Source organism: Ranitomeya imitator, chromosome 1, assembly GCF_032444005.1.
Source record: "Ranitomeya imitator isolate aRanImi1 chromosome 1, aRanImi1.pri, whole genome shotgun sequence".
NCBI lineage: Eukaryota > Metazoa > Chordata > Amphibia > Anura > Dendrobatidae > Ranitomeya > Ranitomeya imitator.
The window spans coordinates 767,318,436-767,345,130 of record NC_091282.1 but is presented as its reverse complement, the minus strand read 5'-3'; the positions used below and the strand labels follow the sequence as shown (position 1 = coordinate 767,345,130).

The 26,695-nt window shown below is 49.2% G+C and overlaps 1 protein-coding gene across 7 annotated transcripts in view; it reads left to right on the top strand.

The window, feature by feature from the left end:
• TRIM9 (tripartite motif containing 9) overlaps positions 1-26,695 on the top strand; it is a 111,972-nt gene that overhangs the window by 38,926 nt on the left and 46,351 nt on the right. For 4 of the 7 annotated variants that reach the window (XM_069735605.1, XM_069735597.1, XM_069735587.1 and 1 more), the window contains exon 2: positions 25,594-25,725. In XM_069735605.1, the coding sequence (XP_069591706.1) occupies positions 25,594-25,725 (132 nt within the window). The remainder of the gene's footprint in view (positions 1-25,593; positions 25,726-26,695) is intronic. The other 3 variants (XM_069735618.1, XM_069735611.1, XM_069735593.1) reach the window with 1 other exon arrangement.

Below are 26,695 nucleotides of genomic sequence, written 5' to 3'. Positions count from 1 at the left end.
TCACCGTTAGCACATGAATGCAGCACCAGACTCACCGTTAGCACATGAATGCAGCGCCAGACTCACCGTCAGCACATGAATGCAGCGCCAGACTCACCGTCAGTACATGAATTCAGTTCTAGAACCACCATCAGCACATGAATGCAGCGCCAGACTCACCGTCAGCACATGAATGCAGCGCCAGACTCACCGTCAGTACATGAATTCAGTTCTAGAACCACCATCAGCACATGAATGCAGCACCAGACTCACGGTCAGCACATGAATGCAGCGCCAGACACACCGTCAGCACATGAATGCAGCGCCAGACTCACCGTCAGTACATGAATTCAGTTCTAGAACCACCATCAGCACATGAATGCAGCACCAGACTCACGGTCAGCACAGGAATGCAGCGCCAGACACACCGTCAGCATATGAATGCAGCGCCAGACTCACCGTCAGTACATGAATTCAGTTCTAGAACCACCATCAGCACATGAATGCAGTGTCAGGCCCAGACAACTTCTCTGAGGGTATGTGCACTTGTCAGGATTTCTTGCAGAAATTTCCTGAAGAAAACCGGAAATTTTCTGCAAGAAATCCGCATTTTTTTGCGTGTGTTTTTTGTGGTTTTTTTTAGCATTTTGCAAGCGTAATTAGCTTGCAGAATGCTAAAGTTTTCCAAGCGATCTGTAGCATCGCTTGGAAAACTGACTGACAGGTTGGTCACACTTGTCAAACATAGTGTTTGACAAGTGTGACCAACTTTTTACTATAGATGCTGCCTATGCAGCATCAATAGTAAAAGATAGAATGTTTAAAAATAATAAAAAAAATGATTATACTCACCCTGCAGACAGCCGATCTCCTCAGCGGCATCCATTCCTATAGATGGTGTGTGTGTGCAGGACCTTGGATGACGTCGCGGTCACGTGAGCGGTCGCGCGACCAATCACAGGACCGCGACGTCATCGCAGGTCGTTCACACACCATCTATAGGAACAGAAGCGGCAGCATGCACCGATGAGAGGCGGGAAGACACCGGGGCCATCAGAGGGTGAGTATATGACTATTTTTTATTTTAATTCTTTTTTTTTTTACTAATTATATGGTGCCCAGTCCGTGGAGGAGAGTCTCCTCTCCTCCACCCTGGGTACCAACCGCACATAATCTGCTTACTTCCCGCATGGTGTGCACAGCCCCATGCGGAAAGTAAGCAGATCAGTGCATTCCTAGGTGTGCGGAATCCCCGCAATTCCGCATTTTAATGAACATGTTGCTTTTTTTTCCGCAATGCGATTTTTTCGCGGAAAAAAAAGCAACATTTGCACTAGAAATGCGGAATACACTGTAATTAATAGGAGGCATATGTAAGCGTTTTTTTCGCGTTTATCACGTTTTTATAGCGAAAAAATGCGAAAAAAGCGCGAAAAATACTGAACGTGTGCACATGGCCTGATTGGAGTCGTTCCCTTCCCTTTTGTATCCATGAAGTACAGATGCCATGATGAGATTTCACACCCAGTGCGTGCGTCTGCAGACTTCTCTCTTTTCCGTCTTCACCAGCACTACCCTTAAAAGTATCATTATTCTGCACCATAAATAAATACCATATATATCCCATGCTGCAGCCCTGAATAAATAATTGCTGTTCTTCCTTCACAAATTATTCCTACCCACACACACACTGCCCTTCTCCAAAATATTACCTTCATGCTGCCCCTCTGCTACTCTCCATAATATTCACCCTGCACTGCCCCTTTCCATATTTCCCCCATGCTGCCCCTCTACAAAATATCCCACACACTACCCCTCTCAATAATATTACCCCCATGCTGCCCCTCTGCAAATTATCCCCCGACAGTCCCTCTCTCCGTAATATTCCCCCCTCACACAATCACTGCCCTTCTGAATAAAGTCCCCCTCACTCCTACTTCCTCTCACAAAACTGTGCCCCCTTTCACAATTGTTCTCCCATTATGTGCCCTAATCGCCTCATCCACATTGATAAAACGTCAAGACTGGTGCTGACTAGCGCTCCTCTGTCCCAGTCCCAGCGCCACACTCTTCAGAGTGCGTCTGAATGGCGCAAATACATATGATTATAGGAAGGAGGGAGCGGTGTCTACCGGACATCTACGCGGGCTTTATCATCACCTCCACTTTCTTGAGCAGCGGGGCCAAGGGGCAGCACAGCACGCCGCCCCCTGGTCCTCCTGGATTCAGCTATGCAGCATGATCGTGTGCGCAAGGCAAGCTAAAGGTGGAGGCGATCAAGCAGCCTACTACTGAGACCGGCCCTTCAGTCACTTGCCAGAAATGCCAGATGGCCAGTCCGGCCGTGCGTGGGAGACACTGGCAGTCATGCAGTGTAACGGTTTTATTTTCTGACCATAATGGACCCATTTTTAAAATAAAAAATATATAGAATTTTAATCTATTCGCGATTAGAGCTGTACCCCGTGATTAATAGTTTTTGGAAACTTTACACGAGATTAAACTTTTTATTTTTATTTTTGGGAAGCACAAACAAGTCTTAGCAAAGCTGAATCGCTGGTAAATGTGACCATATGTGAAGATATGAAAGGCTTTTATTGAGGAGGAGGTGGGGAATCAATAGCGATGAGTTGTGATGGTGGAAGGCTCAGAGCGATGGTGATAATAATCTTTACGAAATGACTTGCGTATCGATTAACCATCACTATTAGGCAGACGCTGGGGGGGGGGGGGGGAGGAAGGTCCGTGCATGAAATCAATTAATAAAATGTAGGAAAAGCAATCTAGAGGTATTAAAAAGTGAAATGTTATCGGAGTACAACGTATGGGGCAGGTCTATGGCAGACGTACAACTGGAGGCACAATCCGCCAGATATGGCATTAGCCGCGCATTAAAAGGCCGTTTCATCAAATATTTGTTACGCGCCATCTAGAAAAGAGGAGCTGAAATATCCAGAAGTATGGTCAGATCTGAGGCCGGGTGGTCCCTAGGAGACACATCCCATCATGCCTTGGGAAATCATTTGTGATACGTAGTATTGACAGCCGACAAAAGGGGTTATCCCGCAAAGGTTTTATGGACTTGATGGAGAAAGTCCCACTTTTAGAGAATGGTTGTTTTCCATTAAATTGCCACTGTGTAATACCACATTTTGCATGTAGAGGGCACTGCAGGAAATCAGTATGGTCAATACATGGAGATTGCAGCTGATCGCCAAAGATTTTTATTGCTAAATTGTCCGTAATAAATCAATCCAGATCTGATATATACTGGATTATCACATTTTCTGGATTGACAGACCGCCACGGAAAACCTTGAAAATTGTAAATGTTGACAACCCCCCCCTTCCCAAAAAAAAAGCCAGAAGACAGTATGAGATCTGCAGCTATTGCTGGTGATCAGTCGGTGGACTCCCATCACTACATTGATATTGATCAATAGTTAGGGTATGTGCACATGTTGCGGTTTCGTGTGCTGATTTTTCCGCTCAGATTCCAATAAATCCGCCCTGCGTTTTACCTGCGGATTTACCGCGGTTTGTGTGCGGATTCCACCTGCGTTTTTACGCCTGCGGATTCCAATTATGGAACAGGTGAAAACCGCTGCGGAATCCGCACAAAGAATTGACAAGCTGTGGAAAATAAACCGCAGCGTCTCCGCAGGGAATTTTCCGCAGCATGTGCACTGCGGATTTGGTTTTCCGTAGGTTTACATGGTACTGTACAACGCATGGAAAACTGCGGATCCGCAGCGTCAAATCCGCAGCGGATCCGCAGCGTGTGAACATAGCCTAAGGAGTGGCATTAGTTTTCTTCCAGAGTCCTGATTTGAAAAAGGGGTTGTGTCCCCTTTAAATTAGGCAATCTGCAAACAGCCCTGGCATAGGTGAACTAGTTGCCTGGAAAGCGGCACAATGTGATTGACACCGGATCAAGGAGCTGGAAATAATTGCTCAAGAAATTGCAAAGCGAAGGTTGGTGGAAAGGGAGCTGCTGTGATAATTAATATGCAGATTGGGAATTTTACCCCTTCCTCCCCGGTAATACACCTCGCAGTAAATAACAAATATGGGTTTTGATTTTTGTAAATTTGCATTTGTGACCATGGTGACTGTGAGAGCAGCCATCGCTTCCCCCTGCTAAATATAGTGATTAATTACACTGGGAACAAGCGTAGGAGGCGCGCGGGAATGTTCTGCAGCATTGTGAATGTGTATGATGGTGAGAGCGCCCCCCGGTGATAATACTGCTGAACTTGGTGAGATGGCTGTCCGAATTCTGCATCCACATGAATGCTCCGCTCGGCCAACCATGCATGTGTTCTCAATAGGGAAAGGGGAGTAAGCGGATGCCAGAGATCTCTGGTGGTGGATTATCTTCCCTGAGAGCAAAGGATCAGGCATGTTTAAAACCAATATGCCCCATCCTTCTGGAAAGTCAGGGCAGGCACGTTGCATAGTGAACTGCTGAAATCGTCATGTTTGGCCGATCTTCATCTGATTGCTTTAAAGGCCATTGCGAGGTCTGCCTGCTTCAGATGACCTCTTGCCTAATTTCCTGCGCTCCCCTGGGGTGTCACCCTTCCCATTATTGTAAGGAAAGCGTAAACTAAACTCTCCCTGACTGCAGGTGTCCATTCAGGTCATTAGACACAATACCTACCGGTACCAGGGAAGCGCCTTTCACCTCCACCTGCATTAATGAGCGGCGATGGTTGCCCCAATAGTGAGGGGTGCTGCTTGTCCCAATAGTGAGGGGTGCTGCTTGCTCCCATAGTGAGGGGCGCTGCTTGCTCCCATAGTGAGGGGCGCTGCTTGCTCCCATAGTGAGGGGCGCTGCTTGCTCCCATAGTGAGGGGCGCTGCTTGCTCCCATAGTGAAGTGCGCTGCTTGCTCCCATAGTGAGGGGTGCTGCTTGCTCCCATAGTGAGGGGCGCTGCTTGCTCCCATAGTGAGGGGCGCTGCTTGCCCCAATAGTGAGGGATGCTGCTTGCCCCAATAGTGAGGGATGCTGCTTGCCCCAATAGTGAGGGGCGCTGCTTGCTCCCATAGTGAGGGGTGCTGCTTGCCCCAATAGTGAGGGGCGCTGCTTGCTCCCATAGTGAGGGGTGCTGCTTGCTCCCATAGTGAGGGGTGCTGCTTGCTCCCATAGTGAGGGGCGCTGCTTGCCCCAATAGTGAGGGATGCTGCTTGCCCCAATAGTGAGGGGCGCTGCTTGCTCCCATAGTGAGGGGTGCTGCTTGCCCCAATAGTGAAGTGCGCTGCTTGCTCCCATAGTGAGGGGCGCTGCTTGCTCCCATAGTGAGGGGCGCTGCTTGCTCCCATAGTGAGGGGTGCTGCTTGCTCCCATAGTGAGGGGTGCTGCTTGCTCCCATAGTGAGGGATGCTGCTTGCCCCAATAGTGAGGGGCGCTGCTTGCTCCCATAGTGAGGGGTGCTGCTTGCCCCAATAGTGAAGTGCGCTGCTTGCTCCCATAGTGAGGGATGCTGCTTGCTCCCATAGTGAGGGGCGCTGCTTGCTCCCATAGTGAAGTGCGCTGCTTGCTCCCATAGTGAGGGGTGCTGCTTGCTCCCATAGTGAGGGGCGCTGCTTGCCCCAATAGTGAGGGATGCTGCTTGCTCCAATAGTGAGGGGCGCTGCTTGCCCCAATAGTGAGGGGCGCTGCTTGCTCCCATAGTGAGGGGTGCTGCTTGCCCCAATAGTGAGGGGCGCTGCTTGCTCCCATAGTGAGGGGTGCTGCTTGCTCCCATAGTGAGGGGTGCTGCTTGCTCCCATAGTGAGGGGCGCTGCTTGCCCCAATAGTGAGGGATGCTGCTTGCCCCAATAGTGAGGGGCGCTGCTTGCTCCCATAGTGAGGGGTGCTGCTTGCCCCAATAGTGAAGTGCGCTGCTTGCTCCCATAGTGAGGGGTGCTGCTTGCTCCCATAGTGAGGGGTGCTGCTTGCTCCCATAGTGAGGGGCGCTGCTTGCCCCAATAGTGAGGGACGCTGCTTGCTCCCATAGTGAGGGGCGCTGCTTGCTCCCATAGTGAGGGGCGCTGCTTGCTCCCATAGTGAGGGGCGCTGCTTGCTCCCATAGTGAAGTGCGCTGCTTGCTCCCATAGTGAGGGGCGCTGCTTGCTCCCATAGTGAGGGGCGCTGCTTGCTCCCATAGTGAGGGGCGCTGCTTGCTCCCATAGTGAGGGGCGCTGCTTGCTCCCATAGTGAGGGGCGCTGCTTGCTCCCATAGTCAGGGGCGCTGCTTGCTCCCATAGTGAGGGGCTCTGCTTGCTCCCATAATGAGGGGCTCTGCTTGCTCCCATAGTGAGGGGCGCTGCTTGCTCCCATAGTGAGGGTGCTGCTTGCTCCCATAGTGAGGGGTGCTGCTTGCTCCCATAGTGAGGGGTGCTGCTTGCTCCCATAGTGAGGGGTGCTGCTTGCTCCCATAGTGAGCGGTGCTGTTTGCCCCCATAGTGAACTTTGCTGCTTGCCCCCTTAGTGAGGGGTGCTGCTTGCTCCCATAGTGAGGGGTGCTGCTTGCCCCCATAGTGAGCTTTGCTGCTTGCCCCCATAGTGAGCGTTTCTGCTTGCTCCCATAGTGAGTGGCACTGCTTGCCCCATAGTGAGCGTTGCTGCTTGCCTCCATAGTGAGCGTTGCTGCTTGCCTCCATAGTGAGCGTTGCTGCTTGCCCCATAGTGAGCGTTGCTACTTGCCCCATAGTGAGCGTTGCTGCTTGCCCCATAGTGAGCGTTGCTGCTTGCCCCATAGTGAGCGTTGCTGCTTGCCCCATAGTGAGCGTTGCTGCTTGCCTCCATAGTGAGCGGCGCTGCTTGCCTCCATAGTGAGCGTTTCTGCTTGCCCCATAGTGAGTGGCGCTGCTTGCCCCATAGTGAGCGTTGCTGCTTGCTTCCATGCATGTATTTTGGAATAAAAATCATTTTGCATTTAGGTTTTATTAAAAATGTTGCTTAATTTGTTTTTATAGGCTCTTTCTTACTTTGCATATGGCTGGCTTACAGAATGAGTTGACTGAGAAGCCCATCAGTGAGCTCCATCTGAGTTTGTAACTCTTTTATGTCTTTTTCTGAGCTCCTCTCCTCTCAAAGGGATTGTCCAGGACATGAATATTGGTGGTCTTTCCTTTAGATAGGTCATGGGAATCAGATTGATGAGGGTCTTGCACCAATTTCTTCCACCAATCAGCTGTTCACGCCGGTAGGGCAGACTAGCACAGCTCCATGCACCATGTAGTGGTCATTCTTGGGTACTGCAGCTTTGCTCCCATTGAAGTGAATAGGATCTGATGACAGCTGATCGGTGGGGATGCTTCTCCCCTGGGTGGTGACAGGTTGGCTGGATCCAGCCACCATCTTTTCTTTCTCCCAGCAGGAGCTTGTGATGTTTCTTGTCTTTGTTTCTCCGAGCCCTTATTGATCGGCGCCGGTTGCCTTTGTCATCGTCAGCGCATTTGTATGAGTTCTGCTTCTCTCTGGTCGGCGGCTTGTGACGAGCGGAGCAGAGGCCGCAGTCTGTGAATATTCCCAGGTCTCTGTTCTTGGAAATTAGACAGCAAAACGCTAGAAATGGTTAATTTATGGTGTTTTTTCAGCTGTTTTATTAAATTCAAGCCAAAGACTAAAAACCGTACAGACCCGTCCCTTCTCACAGCTGAGAGTTTGCTACAATTGTGTCCAGTCTTATCTTTCTTTTGAGAGGCAAAAGATCTCCGAGCCATGAGCCAAAGCGACCATTTCCTTTTACTTAGGGTTCATTCACGCTTCTCTATAACGGCTGTATGTGGTTGGAGGTCCTGGCCCGGTTGTAGGTCTGATCACCGATAACGGCACCGTATTTAGTTTCCAAACTGAGGAATTAAATATGCACAAGAAAATATGGCATGTGCGGTTGTGTGAATTAGACCCAAGGACTTGGGCACAATAATGCTGCATGGAGCTATAAAACTGCATTCACCAATGTTAGTGTGTTCCCATACAGTACCCTGTGCACCACACTGTGCCCTGCCGCACACTGTACCCCCTGCCCCACACTGTACCCCCTGCCCCACACTGTACCTTTCCCCATACAGTACCCACTGCCCCATACTGTTCCCCGAAACACACAGTACCCTGCCCCTACCCCATACTGTTCCCCGCAGCACACAGTGCCCCACCACACACAGTACCCACTGCCCTATGCTGTTCCTAGCGATACAGTACCACCTGCCCCATACTGTACCCTTCCCCATACAGTACCCACTACCCCATACTGTTCCCAGCAATACACAGTACCCTGCCCCATACAGTACCCCCTGCCCCATACTGTACCCTTCCCCATACAGTACCCACTGCCCCATACTGTTCCCAGCAATACAGTACCACCTGCCCCATACTGTACGCTTCCCCATACAGTACCCACTACCCCATACTGTTCCCAGCAATACACAGTACCCTGCCCCATACAGTACCCCCTGCCCCATACTGTACCCTTCCCCATACAGTACCCACTGCCCCATACTGTTCCCAGCAATACAGTACCACCTGCCCCATACTGTACCCTTCCCAATACAGTATCCACTACCCCATAATGTTCCCCGCAATACACAGTACCCTGCCCCATACAGTACCCATTGCCCCATACTGTACCCTTTCCCATACAGTACCCACTACACCATACTGTTCCCAGCAAAACACAGTACCCTGCCCCATACAGTACCCCCTGCCCCATACTGTACCCTTCCCCATACAGTACCCACTGCCCCATACTGTTCCCAGCAATACACAGTACCCTGCCACATACAGTACCCCCTGCCCCATACTGTACCCTTCCCCATACAGTACCCACTGCCCCATACTGTTCCCAGCAATACAGTACCACCTGCCCCATACTGTACCCTTCCCAATACAGTACCCACTACCCCATACTGTTCCCCGCAATACACAGTACCCTGCCCCATACAGTACCCACTGCCCCATACTGTACCCTTTCCCATACAGTACCCACTACCCCATGCTGTTCCCAGCAATACACAGTACCCTGCCCCATACAGTACCCCCTGCCCCATACTGTACCCTTCCCCATACAGTACCCACTACCCCATACTGATCCCAGCAATACACAGTACCCTTCCCAATACAGTACCCCCTGCCCCATACTGTACCCTTCCCCATACAGTACCCACTACCCCATACTGTTCCCAGCAATACACAGTACCCTGCCCCATACAGTACCGTCTGCCCCATACTGTACCCTTCCCCATACAGTACCCACTGCTCCATACTGTTCCCATTAATACACAGTGCCCTGCCCAATACAGTACCCCATACTGTTCCCCGCAATACACAGTACCCTGCCCCATACAGTACCCCCTGCCCCATACTGTACCCTTCCCCATACAGTACCCACTGCCCCATACTGTTCCCAGCAATACACAGTACCCTGCCACATACAGTACCCCCTGCCCCATACTGTACCCTTCCCCATACTGTTCCCAGCAATACACAGTACCCTGCCACATACAGTACCCCCTTCCCCACACTGTAACCCTTCCCCATACAGTACCCACTACCCCATACTGTTCCCAGCAATACACAGTACCCTGCCCCATACAGTACCGTCTGCCCCATACTGTACCCTTCCCCATACAGTACCCACTGCCCCATACTGTTCCCATTAATACACAGTGCCCTGCCCAATACAGTACCCCATACTGTTCCCCGCAATACACAGTACCCTGCCCCATACAGTACCCCCTGCCCCATACTGTACCCTTCCCCATACAGTACCCACTGCCCCATACTGTTCCCAGCAATACACAGTACCCTGCCCCATACAGTACCCCCTGCCTCATACTGTACCCTTCTCCATACAGTACTCACTGCCGCATACTGTGCCCCACCACACACTGTACCGCGCCCCATACAGTACCCCCTGCCCCATACTGTACCCTTCCCAATACAGTATCCACTACCCCATAATGTTCCCCGCAATACACAGTACCCTGCCCCATACAGTACCCACTGCCCCATACTGTACCCTTTCCCATACAGTACCCACTACCCCATACTGTTCCCAGCAAAACACAGTACCCTGCCCCATACAGTACCCCCTGCCCCATACTGTACCCTTCCCCATACAGTACCCACTGCCCCATACTGTTCCCAGCAATACACAGTACCCTGCCACATACAGTACCCCCTGCCCCATACTGTACCCTTCCCCATACAGTACCCACTGCCCCATAATGTTCCCAGCAATACAGTACCACCTGCCCCATACTGTACCCTTCCCAATACAGTACCCACTACCCCATACTGTTCCCCGCAATACACAGTACCCTGCCCCATACAGTACCCACTGCCCCATACTGTACCCTTTCCCATACAGTACCCACTACCCCATACTGTTCCCAGCAATACACAGTACCCTGCCCCATACAGTACCCCCTGCCCCATACTGTACCCTTCCCCATACAGTACCCACTACCCCATACTGATCCCAGCAATACACAGTACCCTTCCCAATACAGTACCCCCTGCCCCATACTGTACCCTTCCCCATACAGTACCCACTACCCCATACTGTTCCCAGCAATACACAGTACCCTGCCCCATACAGTACCCCCTGCCCCATACTGTACCCTTCCCCATACAGTACCCACTGCCCCATACTGTTCCCAGCAATACACAGTACCCTGCCACATACAGTACCCCCTGCCCCATACTGTACCCTTCCCCATACTGTTCCCAGCAATACACAGTACCCTGCCACATACAGTACCCCCTTCCCCATACTGTAACCCTTCCCCATACAGTACCCACTACCCCATACTGTTCCCAGCAATACACAGTACCCTGCCCCATACAGTACCGTCTGCCCCATACTGTACCCTTCCCCATACACTACCCACTGCCCCATACTGTTCCTATTAATACACAGTGCCCTACCCAATACAGTACCCCATACTGCTCCCCGCAATACACAGTACCCTGCCCCATACAGTACCCCCTGCCCCATACTGTACCCTTCCCCATACAGTACCCACTGCCCCATACTGTTCCCAGCAATACACAGTACCCTGCCCCATACAGTACCCCCTGCCTCATACTGTACCCTTCTCCATACAGTACTCACTGCCGCATACTGTGCCCCACCACACACTGTACCGCGCCCCATACAGTACCCCCTGCCCCATACTGTACCCTTCCCCATACAGTACCCACTGCCCCATACTGTTCCCCGCAATACACAGTAACCTGCCCCATACAGTACCCCCTGCTCCATACTGTACCCTTCCCCATACTGTTCCCCGCAATACACAGTACCCTGCCCCATACAGTACCCCCTGCCCCATACTGTACCCTTCCCCGTACAGTACCCACTGCCCCATACTGTTCCCAGCAATACACAGTACCCTGCCCCATACAATACCTCCTGCCCCATACTGTACCCTTCCCCATACAGTACCCACTACCCCATACTGATCCCAGCAATACACAGTACCCTTCCCAATACAGTACCCCTAGCCCCATACTGTACCCTTCACCATACAGTACCCACTACCCCATACTGTTCCCAGCAATACACAGTACCCTGCTCCATACAGTACCGTCTGCCCCATACTGTACCCTTCCCCATACAGTACCCACTGCCCCATACTGTTCCCATTAATACACAGTGCCCTGCCCGATACAGTACCCCATACTGTTCCCCGCAATACACAGTACCCTGCCCCATACAGTACCCCCTGCCCCATACTGTACCCTTCCCCATACAGTACCCACTGCCCCATACTGTTCCCCGCAATACACAGTAACCTGCCCCATACAGTACCCCCTGCTCCATACTGTACCCTTCCCCATACTGTTCCCCGCAATACACAGTACCCTGCCCCATACAGTACCCCCTGCCCCATACTGTACCCTTCCCCGTACAGTACCCACTGCCCCATATTGTTCCCAGCAATACACAGTACCCTGCCCCATACAGTGCCCCCTGCCCCATACTGTACCCTTCCCCATACAGTACCCACTACCCCATACTGATCCCAGCAATACACAGTACCCTTCCCAATACAGTACCCCCTGCCCCATACTGTACCCTTCCCCATACAGTACCCACTACCCCATACTGTTCCCAGCAATACACAGTACCCTGCCCCATACAGTACCGTCTGCCCCATACTGTACCCTTCCCCATACAGTACCCACTGCCCCATACTGTTCCCATTAATACACAGTGCCCTGCCCAATACAGTACCCCATACTGTTCCCCGCAATACACAGTACCCTGCCCCATACAGTACCCCCTGCCCCATACTGTACCCTTCCCCATACAGTACCCACTGCCCCATACTGTTCCCAGCAATACACAGTAACCTGCCACATACAGTACCCCCTGCCCCATACTGTACCCTTCTCCATACAGTACCCACTACCCCATACTGTTCCCAGCATTACACAGTACCCTGCCCCATACAGTACCCCCTGCCCCATACTGTACCCTTCCCCATACAGTACCCACTGCCCCATACTGTTCCCCGCAATACACAGTACCCTGCCACATACAGTACCCCCTGCCCCATACTGTACCCTTCCCCATACAGTACCCACTACCCCATACTGTTCCCAGCATTACACAGTACCCTGCCCCATACAGTACCCCCTGCCTCATACTGTACCCTTCTCCATACAGTACTCACTGCCGCATACTGTGCCCCACCACAAACTGTACCGCGCCCCATACAGTACCCCCTGCCCCATACTGTACCCTTCCCCATACAGTACCCACTGCCCCATACTGTTCCCCGCATTACACAGTAACCTGCCCCATACAGTACCCCCTGCTCAATACTGTACCCTTCCCCATACTGTTCCCCGCAATACACAGTACCCTGCCCCATACAGTACCCCCTGCCCCATACTGTACCCTTCCCAATACAGTACCCACTACCCCATACTGTTCCCCGCAATACACAGTACCCTGCCCCATACAGTACCCACTGCCCCATACTGTACCCTTTCCCATACAGTACCCACTACCCCATACTGTTCCCAGCAATACACAGTACCCTGCCCCATACAGTACCCCCTGCCCCATACTGTACCCTTCCCCATACAGTACCCACTACCCCATACTGATCCCAGCAATACACAGTACCCTTCCCAATACAGTACCCCCTGCCCCATACTGTACCCTTCCCCATACAGTACCCACTACCCCATACTGTTCCCAGCAATACACAGTACCGTCTGCCCCATACTGTACCCTTCCCCATACAGTACCCACTGCCCCATACTGTTCCCATTAATACACAGTGCCCTGCCCAATACAGTACCCCATACTGTTCCCCGCAATACACAGTACCCTGCCCCATACAGTACCCTCTGCCCCATACTGTACCCTTCCCCATACAGTACCCACTGCCCCATACTGTTCCCAGCAATACACAGTACCCTGCCACATACAGTACCCCATACTGTTCCCCGCAATACACAGTACCCTGCCCCATACAGTACCCTCTGCCCCATACTGTACCCTTCCCCATACAGTACCCACTGCCCCATACTGTTCCCAGCAATACACAGTACCCTGCCACATACAGTACCCCCTGCCCCATACTGTATCCTTCCCCATACTGTTCCCAGCAATACACAGTACCCTGCCACATACAGTACCCCCTTCCCCATACTGTACCCTTCCCCATACAGTACCCACTACCCCATACTGTTCCCAGCAATACACAGTACCCTGCCCCATACAGTACCGTCTGCCCCATACTGTACCCTTCCCCATACAGTACCCACTGCCCCATACTGTTCCCATTAATACACAGTGCCCTGCCCAATACAGTACCCCATACTGTTCTTCGCAATACACAGTACCCTGCCCCATACAGTACCCCCTGCCCCATACTGTACCCTTCCCCATACAGTACCCACTGCCCCATACTGTTCCCAGCAATACACAGTACCCTGCCCCATACAGTACCTCCTGCCTCATACTGTACCCTTCTCCATACAGTACTCACTGCCGCATACTGTGCCCCACCACACACTGTACCGCGCCCCATACAGTACCCCCTGCCCCATACTGTACCCTTCCCCATACAGTACCCACTGCCCCATACTGTTCCCCGCAATACACAGTAACCTGCCCCATACAGTACCCCCTGCTCCATACTGTACCCTTCCCCATACTGTTCCCCGCAATACACAGTACCCTGCCCCATACAGTACCCCCTGCCCCATACTGTACCCTTCCCCATACAGTACCCACTGCCCCATACTGTTCCCAGCAATACACAGTACCCTGCCACATACAGTACCCCCTGCCCCATACTGTATCCTTCCCCATACTGTTCCCAGCAATACACAGTACCCTGCCACATACAGTACCCCCTTCCCCATACTGTACCCTTCCCCATACAGTACCCACTACCCCATACTGTTCCCAGCAATACACAGTACCCTGCCCCATACAGTACCGTCTGCCCCATACTGTACCCTTCCCCATACAGTACCCACTGCCCCATACTGTTCCCATTAATACACAGTGCCCTGCCCAATACAGTACCCCATACTGTTCCCCGCAATACACAGTACCCTGCCCCATACAGTACCCCCTGCCCCATACTGTACCCTTCCCCATACAGTACCCACTGCCCCATACTGTTCCCAGCAATACACAGTACCCTGCCCCATACAGTACCTCCTGCCTCATACTGTACCCTTCTCCATACAGTACTCACTGCCGCATACTGTGCCCCACCACACACTGTACCGCGCCCCATACAGTACCCCCTGCCCCATACTGTACCCTTCCCCATACAGTACCCACTGCCCCATACTGTTCCCCGCAATACACAGTAACCTGCCCCATACAGTACCCCCTGCTCCATACTGTACCCTTCCCCATACTGTTCCCCGCAATACACAGTACCCTGCCCCATACAGTACCCCCTGCTCCATACTGTACCCTTCCCCATACAGTACCCACTACCCCATACTGATCCCAGCAATACACAGTACCCTTCCCAATACAGTACCCCTAGCCCCATACTGTACCCTTCACCATACAGTACCCACTACCCCATACTGTTCCCAGCAATACACAGTACCCTGCCCCATACAGTACCGTCTGCCCCATACTGTACCCTTCCCCATACAGTACCCACTGCCCCATACTGTTCCCATTAATACACAGTGCCCTGCCCAATACAGTACCCCATACTGTTCCCCGCAATACACAGTAACCTGCCCCATACAGTACCCCCTGCTCCATACTGTACCCTTCCCCATACTGTTCCCCGCAATACACAGTACCCTGCCCCATACAGTACCCCCTGCCCCATACTGTACCCTTCCCCATACAGTACCCACTACCCCATACTGATCCCATCAATACACAGTACCCTTCCCAATACAGTACCCCTAGCCCCATACTGTACCCTTCACCATACAGTACCCACTACCCCATACTGTTCCCAGCAATACACAGTACCCTGCCCCATACAGTACCGTCTGCCCCATACTGTACCCTTCCCCATACAGTACCCACTGCCCCATACTGTTCCCATTAATACACAGTGCCCTGCCCAATACAGTACCCCATACTGTTCCCCGCAATACACAGTACCCTGCCCCATACAGTACCCCCTGCCCCATACTGTACCCTTCCCCATACAGTACCCACTGCCCCATACTTTTCCCCGCAATACACAGTAACCTGCCCCATACAGTACTCCCTGCTCCATACTGTACCCTGCCACATACAGTACCCCCTGCCCCATACTGTACCCTTCTCCATACAGTACCCACTACCCCATACTGTTCCCAGCATTACACAGTACCCTGCCCCATACAGTACCCCCTGCCTCGTACTGTACCCTTCTCCATACAGTACTCACTGCCGCATACTGTTCCCAGCATTACACAGTACCCTGCCCCATACAGTACCCCCTGCCCCATACTGTACCCTTCCCCATACAGTACCCACTGCCCCATACTGTTCCCCGCAATACACAGTACCCTGCCACATACAGTACCCCCTGCCCCATACTGTACCCTTCCCCATACAGTACCCACTACCCCATACTGTTCCCAGCATTACACAGTACCCTGCCCCATACAGTACCCCCTGCCTCATACTGTACCCTTCTCCATACAGTACTCACTGCCGCATACTGTGCCCCACCACACACTGTACCGCGCCCCATACAGTACCCCCTGCCCCATACTGTACCCTTCCCCATACAGTACCCACTGCCCCATACTGTTCCCCGCAATACACAGTAACCTGCCCCATACAGTACCCCCTGCTCAATACTGTACCCTTCCCCATACTGTTCCCCGCAATACACAGTACCCTGCCCCATACAGTACCCCCTGCCCCATACTGTACCCTTCCCCGTACAGTACCCACTGCCCCATACTGTTCCCAGCAATACACAGTACCCTGCCCCATACAGTACCCCGTGCCCCACACTGTACCTCGTCCCATACAGTACCAGCTGCCCAATACTGTACTCTGCTCATAGTGTACATCTCTGTGAACCCGTCAGATGCCCTGTTACAGAGGTATTCTGTGCTTGATGTTCTTCTCTGTAGGTGCTCTATGTCCACAATGTGTTGCAGTAGAGGATCACCATGTGGTGGCACAAGACTTACTGAACCGTTGGGTCTCCCACTTGCCAATATGGCTGGAGGGAACATACCCCGTGCTGCCAAGTGACAGCTGTGCCGTTGTGTAGTTCATGGGTGCTGCTAATGTCATGTCACGGGTTGATAAATGTGAAATGCGCGGCACTTGGTCACCAGGGCATCACATCTCCATTTAGGCAAATTATGGACTCTGTCCCACTGATAAAGCTCATGTAATTATTCATCTCCTGTAATTGCTTTATGAGACTGGATTCCCGATTCTCCGCCTTGATAATAGACTTCTCCCCGCCAGCAACCATAAATTGTCTGCTCGTCATTAATTGATGATGGCGGGTCGTGCGCCAGGACAGGTCACGGTGTGGATCTCTTATAGCCAGAAATCTAGCACAGTATGGCCTGTTACTAGTGATCCTTTCTGTAAATGTCAGCATATGTATGTGCATTGGGATGCATTATATGGCAGCATACAGTGTGCCTACGGGTCCATAGTGCAGAGCTATAGGATCTGCATGTGCTGCCACACTGGAGTTGCCTGCTGCAGAACAGTGGCGTGGACTCGCGTAGTAATGTGTGAGGATGGAGCTCAGCAATGTGTGAGGTCAGGGCACAGAAATGGGGGTCTTACGTTCCCCATATTTTCTGTGATTTCCCCTGGCTGGGAGATGAAGGATTTGAATGGAGCAGCTGGTTGCACACATACAGTACATGTGGCCTGTGGCACTAAATATGAGGATACCCATTGTCCGTGCCATAGACTTACAAGGAAGCGGCAGTCAGCATGCGTAACCAGCTCCCTTATTTAACTCCTCCATCTTGGGGAAAACCAAGGACGTACAAGCGCATTCACAGTGCCTCTCCATTCCAAGTCTATGGCACCCAGGATATGAAGATAGCCAGCCACTTCATTTAAAGGGGTTATCCCGGACTTCGGGGCAAAGCACCTTTGGATAGGGGGTTTCCAGCTTACTGGTTTTTCTGCCATGCGCCAATCTCTCTCGCAGTCTTGTGGCCAATGGAGACAGAAGTCAGAAGAGGGGGCGCCTCACGTTGTGCCGAAGTAGAGGTCTCCACTCTGACCCGCACCAATCTAGCAATTCTAATACACCCAGTAGATAGTTGGTATTATTTTTGCACACTAAAATGTCTTTTCATTACACAATAATTTCAGATATTTTTGCAGAAATTGATGATTTTGCCAGCAGAACACCCCCGATTGTAGCAATTTCGGCAGCTTGGGAATTTCACTTATAACACCGATACACTTTGGATTTCATACCCATCTTCATCTTACATCTCCACTCACAATATGGTTTTATGCAAATAATAAAAAAAATATGCAAATTGGTTTGTAGATTGGGTTCCTCGCAGTCACAGGCCGCCCCCGTCCTCCCGTCGCAGTGATCCGGGCGCCTTCTTTGTTGCGCCATTTTTCATTAATCTTTAAGTGCTCGGATTTATGTTGCAGCTGCGGACCCCCGCTCTTCCCCGCTCCACTAATTCCACCCCGGCATATGATTCTCCAGCAGATAACTAATTACATTCAGTCCGACCGGAGAGGCCATGCAATATTAATTCCAATCACTGGCATCTTGAAGGTCATTTTTGGAGGATGGCTACAGCTTAGCCCCTCTTCTGTCCTGTATCTCGTTTTGGCTGTTAGCTATGGGGTTAACGTAATTTTTTTTTTACTTTTATAAGGACCCTAATAACAATCCCCATTTCCATGCCCTAACAGCCATCCCTCTTAAAGCAGAAGGTACCATATAAAACAAAAACAGGCCAAGATATCTGAAAAAGGGAACAAAAAAATGTTGGTTTTTATGGTGGAGCCGGGCTGCAGCACGGCTTCATATGAGTGAAATCGGTCAGTGGGCCAGAGACCCCTCTCTGCAAAGAAAACCAAATTAGTAGTGCTTCTCCTTTAGGCTATGTGCACACGTTCAGGATTTCTCGCAGAAAATTCCTGAGACAAACCGGACATTTTCTGCAAGAAATCCGCAAAAAAACCGCACGCGTTTTTGCCGCGTTTTTTTCCGGACACTTCCCAATGCATTTTGTAGTGGGAAATCCGCAAAAGAAACGCAAAATTAATGAACATGCTGCGTTTTTTACCGCATGCGTTTTTTTCGCGGAAAAAAACGCATCATGTGCACAAAACATGCGGAATTCATTCTAAATGATGGGATGCTTATTGTATGCGTTTTTTTGCGGTTTTATAGCGTTTTTATCGGGAAAAACCGCAACGTGTGCACACAGCCTTATTCTAAAATCCACTTGACACGGGCCGGTGATGGTCATAGAGAGCTTCCATCAGCACACTCGCTCCCGTTCAATGGCCCTTGTAAACATACAAGCGATCAGACAATAATTGAGGGGAAACTAGGATTGTTCTTGCACCCTCCTAAAAATCCTCGTGGTCATCAATACTCCTGGTCGTACAGTACATTCAACAAAATGCTAATTGTCTGAGGATGAGACTCGTTTTATTGATCAGCTGATCCGCCGTGTGCATCGATGCGCGTGAAAGCCGCTTTAAATAAGCGCTGATCGATTTGTTGTATTGTCGAACGTCGCACCTCATAGGCAGAAATCTCCCTTGTAAATCCATTCATGGGGGCTCCAAAAGGCGTAGCCGTATACAATCACTTTATAGGGTGAGAATCCCCTTTGTCTTCTCAATACGGACCTCTACTCCGTCACATCTTTTTCTTCTGCATCAGTTGCCATATTCATTCTGATCTTCTCCATTAGGGCCATCAGTCATTGACTTCTCCAGAGAGAACAACCTGGAGTCAAAATCTTCATGAACGGGGTCGAAAGTGAAGAACTTAAGTGATTTTGGGCCTGGATGTCCACACCAACAGCACGAGCTTGGCTAGAAAGTGGGGTTAGTGGGACTCATATACGATCGGTGCTGGTGGCTGCTAACATGCATGGGCATCAACTGATTGTGCCCCAGGTAAAGGAAAGCCTGGCTGCGACTTTGGATTATGTTTGTAGAGGTTCCACCATCTTGGTGACTTCCATGATGAGGTTTTGTTAGTCCAGTATCCTTGTAATTAGAGATGAGCCAGTTGATTCACGCTGCTCTGGTCCTGCAATCGGTCTGGTCCTCCATTGCTGTCGTTCTTCACTTCTCCACCCGTACCTGGCACTTACAAGTCTCCAAAAAGTCTTTGGCTTTGCGTGAGGTTTGGTGAATAGGGCCCACGAGATGTCATGGCGTTGCAGGTCTAGTAAGCACAAGTGGTGCCTGGGATGTCGGGTGCAGAAATGAAGACCACCTTTCTTGGAGAACCGGACTGGGCGCTGGACTGGGGTATAACGTGAATTAAACAGCTTATTTCTTATCGTAATTTCTGCAAATGGTAATATTATTCCAGGTGACAACTTGCCCAGGAATGAATAATTCATAGAAGATTGAGGTCAATTTTGTAATTTGGTTTTGTAACAGAAGAGTTTTCCCAGACAAAAGTCGTTAATAAACCTTTGCCTGAAACGAGAACTTGATAAGTCTCCCATCTTGGTGTAAACACTCGCCCAGCAAGTACCAAGGACCTGTCACCGAGCCCATCGCCGTCTACTTATTGTAATAATGCAGTGTACGGATTACACGGTGAGAGAACGTCCAGGAGGGAGGCCCGAGTAAGACATCATTCTAATTAAAGAAGAATTACTCTGAAATACCTGAACTAATTCTCAGGCCATGATTACATTATGCACGGGGGTTTATTTTACGAAAGCGCGTCCACGACCACTCTGTAGATAGGAAAGCTTTTATGCCGCCCGGCGCAGGTCTTTATAGTATTACGACTTCTCTTGATGCGAGACATAATTCAGAGGATTTCTCTTGCATCGCCTCGGGTTTAACCCCTTAATGACCGCCAATACGTCTTTTAACTGACCTGACATATAAGAGAATATCCTCCCCATACAGGTGACAATCCAGCAGCTGTCAGCTGTACACTATAGCTGACAACTTTCTGTATCAGCCAGGATCAGTATTTGCACCATCTAAATCTGTTTAACCCCTTAGATGCTGCTGTCAATAGTGACTACATCATTATAAATGGTTAACAGAGTGTGGGGGCTTCTTCTTTGTCCCAATTAGTGCCCTCAGATCATGATTTTGTTGTCCTGATGTTTGCCATGGCAATTCATGACCAAATAGTGGCCTTAGAGTCTGATGGCTATAGTAATCTGTTTAGAAGTTAGCAACATTTAGGTGGTAAAAATACACATTTTCATTTCTGTTATACCACTTTGCATTAATTCCTGTAAAGCACCTGAAGGGTTAATAAACTACCTGACAGCAGTTTTCAATATGTTTAGGGGTGCTGTTTTTAAAATGGTATCACGTTTGTGGGTTTCCCAATATATGGGACCCCTAAAGTCACTTCAAACATGGATAAGTCCCTAAAAAAATAAATTTTGTAAATTTCTTTGAAAAAATGAAAAATTGCTGCTACATTTTTAAACCTCCTAAAATGCTTATCTGGATTAAAGGGATAATCAGTCAAATTTAGAAAATTGCAAATTTTTTAACATTTTTCTCAAATTTTTGATATCTTTTATAAATAAACACAAAAAATGTTGAACTAAATTTACCATTATCATAAAGTATAATGTGTCACGAAAAAACAATCTCAAAATCACTGGGATTTGTTGAAGCGTTGCAGAGTTATTACCACATAAAGTGACACTGGTCAGATTTCAAAAATTTGGCTCGGTCACTAAGGGGTTAAACAGCTATTCCAGACAGGAATTTCTTCTGATGGGCCCAATTAAAATCATTTTAAAGCAGAATTCCCTTCAATTTGACACGTGGTATAGGGAAGCCAAAATCCAGAAAACTCCCATCCCTTCCGACTGCCCCATAAAAAAGCATGCACTTCGAAAGTGTCGAAATCCAGCAGGTCATGTTGTGCCCCGTCCAAAACATGTACTCTTGTTTTCTTATTTCCAGAAACGGCGACTCTTTCTGTCCATCTGTATAGAAATGAATGGTGCTGAACTGTAATACCACACACGACCTGAGGACAGGGATGGCGCTGTTTCTGGAAGTAAACAGCCATGTTTTTCCAGGCCTGGACAACCTCCTTTCATGATAAAGAAATTTTTGAGAATCCAAAGTGTTGTTGGTTCCTCCCCACTGGGGACTGAATCTGTTATACATCAAACCAACACTTTTGTTAATTAATCTCGAATTTAGAAGGGGGCTCGGAGGTTAATTCATAACAGATCTGTCGAGAATGTTTTGTGAGGCTATGTGCACACGTTCAGGAATTCATGCAGAAAATTCCTGAGAATTCCGGACATTTTCTGCATGAAATCCGCAAGAAAACTGCATGCGTTTTTGCCGCGGTTTTGACGCGTTTTTGCCGCGTTTTTTTCCGGACACTTCCCAATGCATTTTGGAGTGGGAAATCCGCAAAAAAAACGCAAAAAGATAGAGCATGTCCGGATTTTGTGCGGTATGCGTTTTTTTTGCGGAAAAAAACGCATCATGTGCACAAAACATGCGGAATTCATTCTAAATGATGGGATGCTTATTGTATGCGTTTTTTTTGCGGTTTTATAGCATTTTTAAAACCGCGAAAAATCCGCAACTTGTGAACACAGCCTAACATTGGTTTTTATCTTGAGCTCATTACTTACGTCTTGTATCGCCACTTGCAACCAGGAGTTTTGGGAATTGATATTGAAGAATAAAAGGGGCTAAAAAAAAAAAACAGAGTGACTGCAGATTGCTGAATCCTGACAGTGATTATTATGCACACTGTCAGGATTCACTTCTATATCCAGCTGGAGCAAGCACTTGCATGACCACAATAGTGCAGTCACGATATGCAGATCCCCAGCGGTCCCCACCACTGGAACATCTGCTAATCTCATGATGCTGTGCACAAGACTATCATTGATGATAATTGGAGTGGTTCTTGCATCACGTAATATAAGGGGGCACTGCAGAACAGTGGACCCCCAGCACTTCTCACGGAGTGCTAAGTTGCATACTTTTACCCAGGAATTATTGCTAGTAAGCTGGATCTCCACAATAAGAGAGCATCCTCCACATTCAGAAAAGCCATGATTCTGCTCCTGCCATTGCAATGAGGGAGTGTTATCGGTTCTCCTACCCAGGGCACCACTTATCCCAAAAACCAAATAATCTTGGAAAAGGACAAAAACTGCTGGAAAATAGGCTATGTATGTAATTTCTGTACCTTGACTACCAGATAGACTCATCCATATGCCAGTTTGATGGCCCAACTGTAGACCTAAGTAGAAAAGAACCAGTGTTTTATATAGCAAGCAGTGCCCGTATATACTCCATCCAGAGCGCACTGTAAATGATTCCTGTCATATATACAGTTACTAGATGGAGGCTCGATGCTATCACATCTGGAGGGTGGTAATGTCACGATTGGGGCAGTCATGCGTCGCTGTTGTTGCCTAATGGCATCCTGTGATAATCTAATGACTTTTGCATCAGGGAACTCATGTGCTTGACGCCTACGCTTATATGCATTGTTTTTGTCCCAGCGATGCTGTTTGCTCTTCAAGAGTATTATTTGCCCGTTGTTGTCTGCGACGTTGTGCCTTTGGCTGGGTTCACACTGCATTATGGGCGTCCGTTAGACGGACTACGTTACACCGTATAAAGCGGTGTAACGTAGTCTGTTAAGGCCGCCATTAATTCCTATGTGGGACGCATCGCTAGCGCACGCCCACAATGGGCGTGCGCTAGGGATGTGCCGTCATTGAGTGACGGACCCTGAGACGAGGGCTGCAGCGTTTCCGGTTCTGTCACTGCTAGCGCAGATAGAGCTAGCAGATGCTCTATCTGTGCTAGCGCGATGGAGAATGTCGGCACTTGCGTCAGCAGCCCGTTCACGTATGTGTTGAACGGGCTGCTGTTTGACGCAATGTGAACCCGGCCTTTGCTGCTTTCGTTTCATTGTCGTTGGCATACTTTTTATGAGGAGCCATGTTGGCGTTGATATTTGCTTTTTAAAGGGGTTTTCCCCATGAGCAAAAGTTCATTTTAAAAATTGTCTGTCTGACCGTGTACAGAACATAGCACAACTCCTGGGCAGGGGAGGAAGCAAAAGACAGTACCGACATTACAGCAGGAGATCGCAGAGGATAGATTTTGTGAGGTAAAATATTTTTAAAAAATAGTCCGTGAACTATTTTACCTCACAAAATGAATCCACTGTGATCCCCTGCTGTAATGTCAGTATTATTTTTTGCTTCCTCCCCTGCCCAGGAGATGTGGTATTCTCCGTACACAGTCAGACACAGTCGATTTTTAAAATTAACTTTCGTTCATGGGAAAACCCCTTTAATGTGACCGGCTTCCTCTCCCTGTAGACACGTTGCGCATCTGCCGCCGGGATCAGCCGAATCCACTGCGCAAAATTCAGTAAAACAGACCGCCGCCATCTTTGTGCAGACAGATAGCGGCAGTCACATTAAAACTGCGCATGCGCTCCTCCTGTACAAAGATGGCGTCAGTCAGTGAATCATTCGGCTGATCCCGGCAGCAGAGTGTGTGTGTGAGTGTGTGTGTGAGAGAAAGAGTGAGTGTGTGTGTGTAGTGCATACGGCATATAGAGTGAGTGTGGTGCGACAGTGTTCAGCTGGTGGTACCGCGCAAGAGGCTGCTTGAGTGTGTGAGTTAGTGTGTGTGTGTGTTGCGTACGGCATATAGAGTGTTTGTGTGTGTGTGGTGCAACGGTGTTCCGCTGCTGGTACCGCACAATAGGTTGGTACCAGCAGCAGTTTCCATATTGAGACACCCATCACTTGGGTGTCCCAATATGGCGGTCGGAGAACTTCCTCCGTTTGGAATTCTGGGACACGGTGACATCTGGACAGAACAGGAAATGAAAACATTAGGAGGCATTTATATAAATAGACTAGATGGAGGCTCGATGCTATCGCATCAGGAGGGTGGCGACGCCCTATTCCTCTATACTCCTGTACTGCCATAAGCACTGGAGAAGGGGAAGCAGTGCAGGTGGGCTGCACAGTGCCAGCTAGTTGGGGGGCAGCGGCTGTGGCCCCAGTCTATTTCTAATATACAGTACTTTGTGGGGGCTGTTAGTTTACAATTCTAGTCCTGCATCCTAAGTGCGACCAGCTGTTGTGTAATGGGGGCTTCCCTCTGAGAGAGCAGTGCTCTGCCCTGTGCTGACTCCTCTCCTGCCATCATGTGTCCCCATTCTGCCCTGTCCTGCACCCACTGCTCAGTCCTGCCACCCCACTCCCCCCATCCCCAGCACCCCCCTCCCCGGCTATTCCTAGGATAGTCATCTCCCATGCAGATTAATGGGATTACTGCTGGCGCTTGGGCTGATGCCCCATAGAAAAGGTTGTAGTTATTCATGGACATTACCGTGCCCCTCACATATGTGTGTGCAAACAATCAAGGGGAGGGGGACACTGCGGGGAGCTAATACTGATGATGTGCACGCAGACTCCTGCCATATTCAATGTGTAGACATATTGTGTCCATGTGCATCTAATGCTGGTAAATCAGTGCTGCCCTGTCAGTGCAGTGTACCCCATGTTATCGGTGACAGGGGTCGGGATATCGCCACTTGTGCTCTGTGCTCAGTGAAACTTTCCCCCGGCCCTGTGCTCGGATCTGCCCCAGAAAGGAGCCCACCGCCATCACAACGAAGCCCCTGTCCCCAAGCCTCACACAACGAATATGCAGCGGCGGCCTTCTTGCGGCGGGAGGAGTCCCAGCAGAGGGGGGTCCGGCGATGACCCGCTGGTACTGCGCAAGGGTCTGGTACCAGCGGGTGCCATATTGCAATACCCATCACTTGGGTATTCCAATATGGCTGTCGGCGTACTTCCTGTGCGACGCGGTGCATTGTGGGATTCGAGGACGTCCAAACGGAAGTGGATGACAAACATTTTAAGGTAATTATATAAATAGATAATGTATCCAATTTGTTTTTACAGAGTCAACTTTCCCAAGCCCTGAATGGTTTGTCAGACAGAGCAAAGGAAGCCAAAGAATTCCTGGTTCAGCTCAGAAATATGGTCCAGCAAATCCAGGTACAGTTGTCAGCTGACAAAGAATCAAATCACAAGGTTAATACAATATTTGTAATGTTATTTATTCAATATGACAGACATATTATAATATTGTGATGACTATGTCCTGGATAACTACTATGATACTGCACCCTGTATACAAGAATATAACTACTATAATACTGCATCTATGTACAAGAATATAACTACTATAATATTGCTCCTATGTACAAGAATATAACTACTATAATACTGCTCCTATGTACAAGAATATAACTACTATAATACTGCCCCCTAACTATAATATTGCTCCTATGTACAAGAATATAACTACTATAATACTGCCCCTATGTACAAGAATATAACTACTATAATACTGCCTCCTATGTACAAGAATATAACTACTATAATACTGCTCCTATGTACAAGAATATAACTACTATAATACTGCCCCCTAACTATGATATTGCTCCTATGTACAAGACTATAACTACTACAATACTGCTCCTATGTACAAGAATATAACTACTATAATACTGCTCCCTATGTACAAGAATATAACTACTATAATACTGCTCCTATGTACAAGAATATAACTACTATAATACTGCTCCCTATGTACAAGAATATAACTACTATAATACTACCCCTATATACAATAATATAACTACTATAATACTGCTCCCTATGTACAAGGCTATAACTACTATAATACTGCCCCTATGTACAAGAATATAACTACTATAATACTGCTGCCTATGTACAAGAATATAACTACTATAATACTGCTCCTATGTGCAAGAATATACCTACTATAATACTGCTACTATGTGCAAGAATATAACTACTATAGTACTGCTCCCTATGTACAAGAATATAACTACTATAATACTGCTCCTATGTGCAAGAATATAACTACTATAATACTGGTCCTATGTACAAGAATATAACTACTATAATACTGCTCCCTATGTACAAGAATATAACTACTATAATACTGCTCATATGTACAAGAATATAACTACTA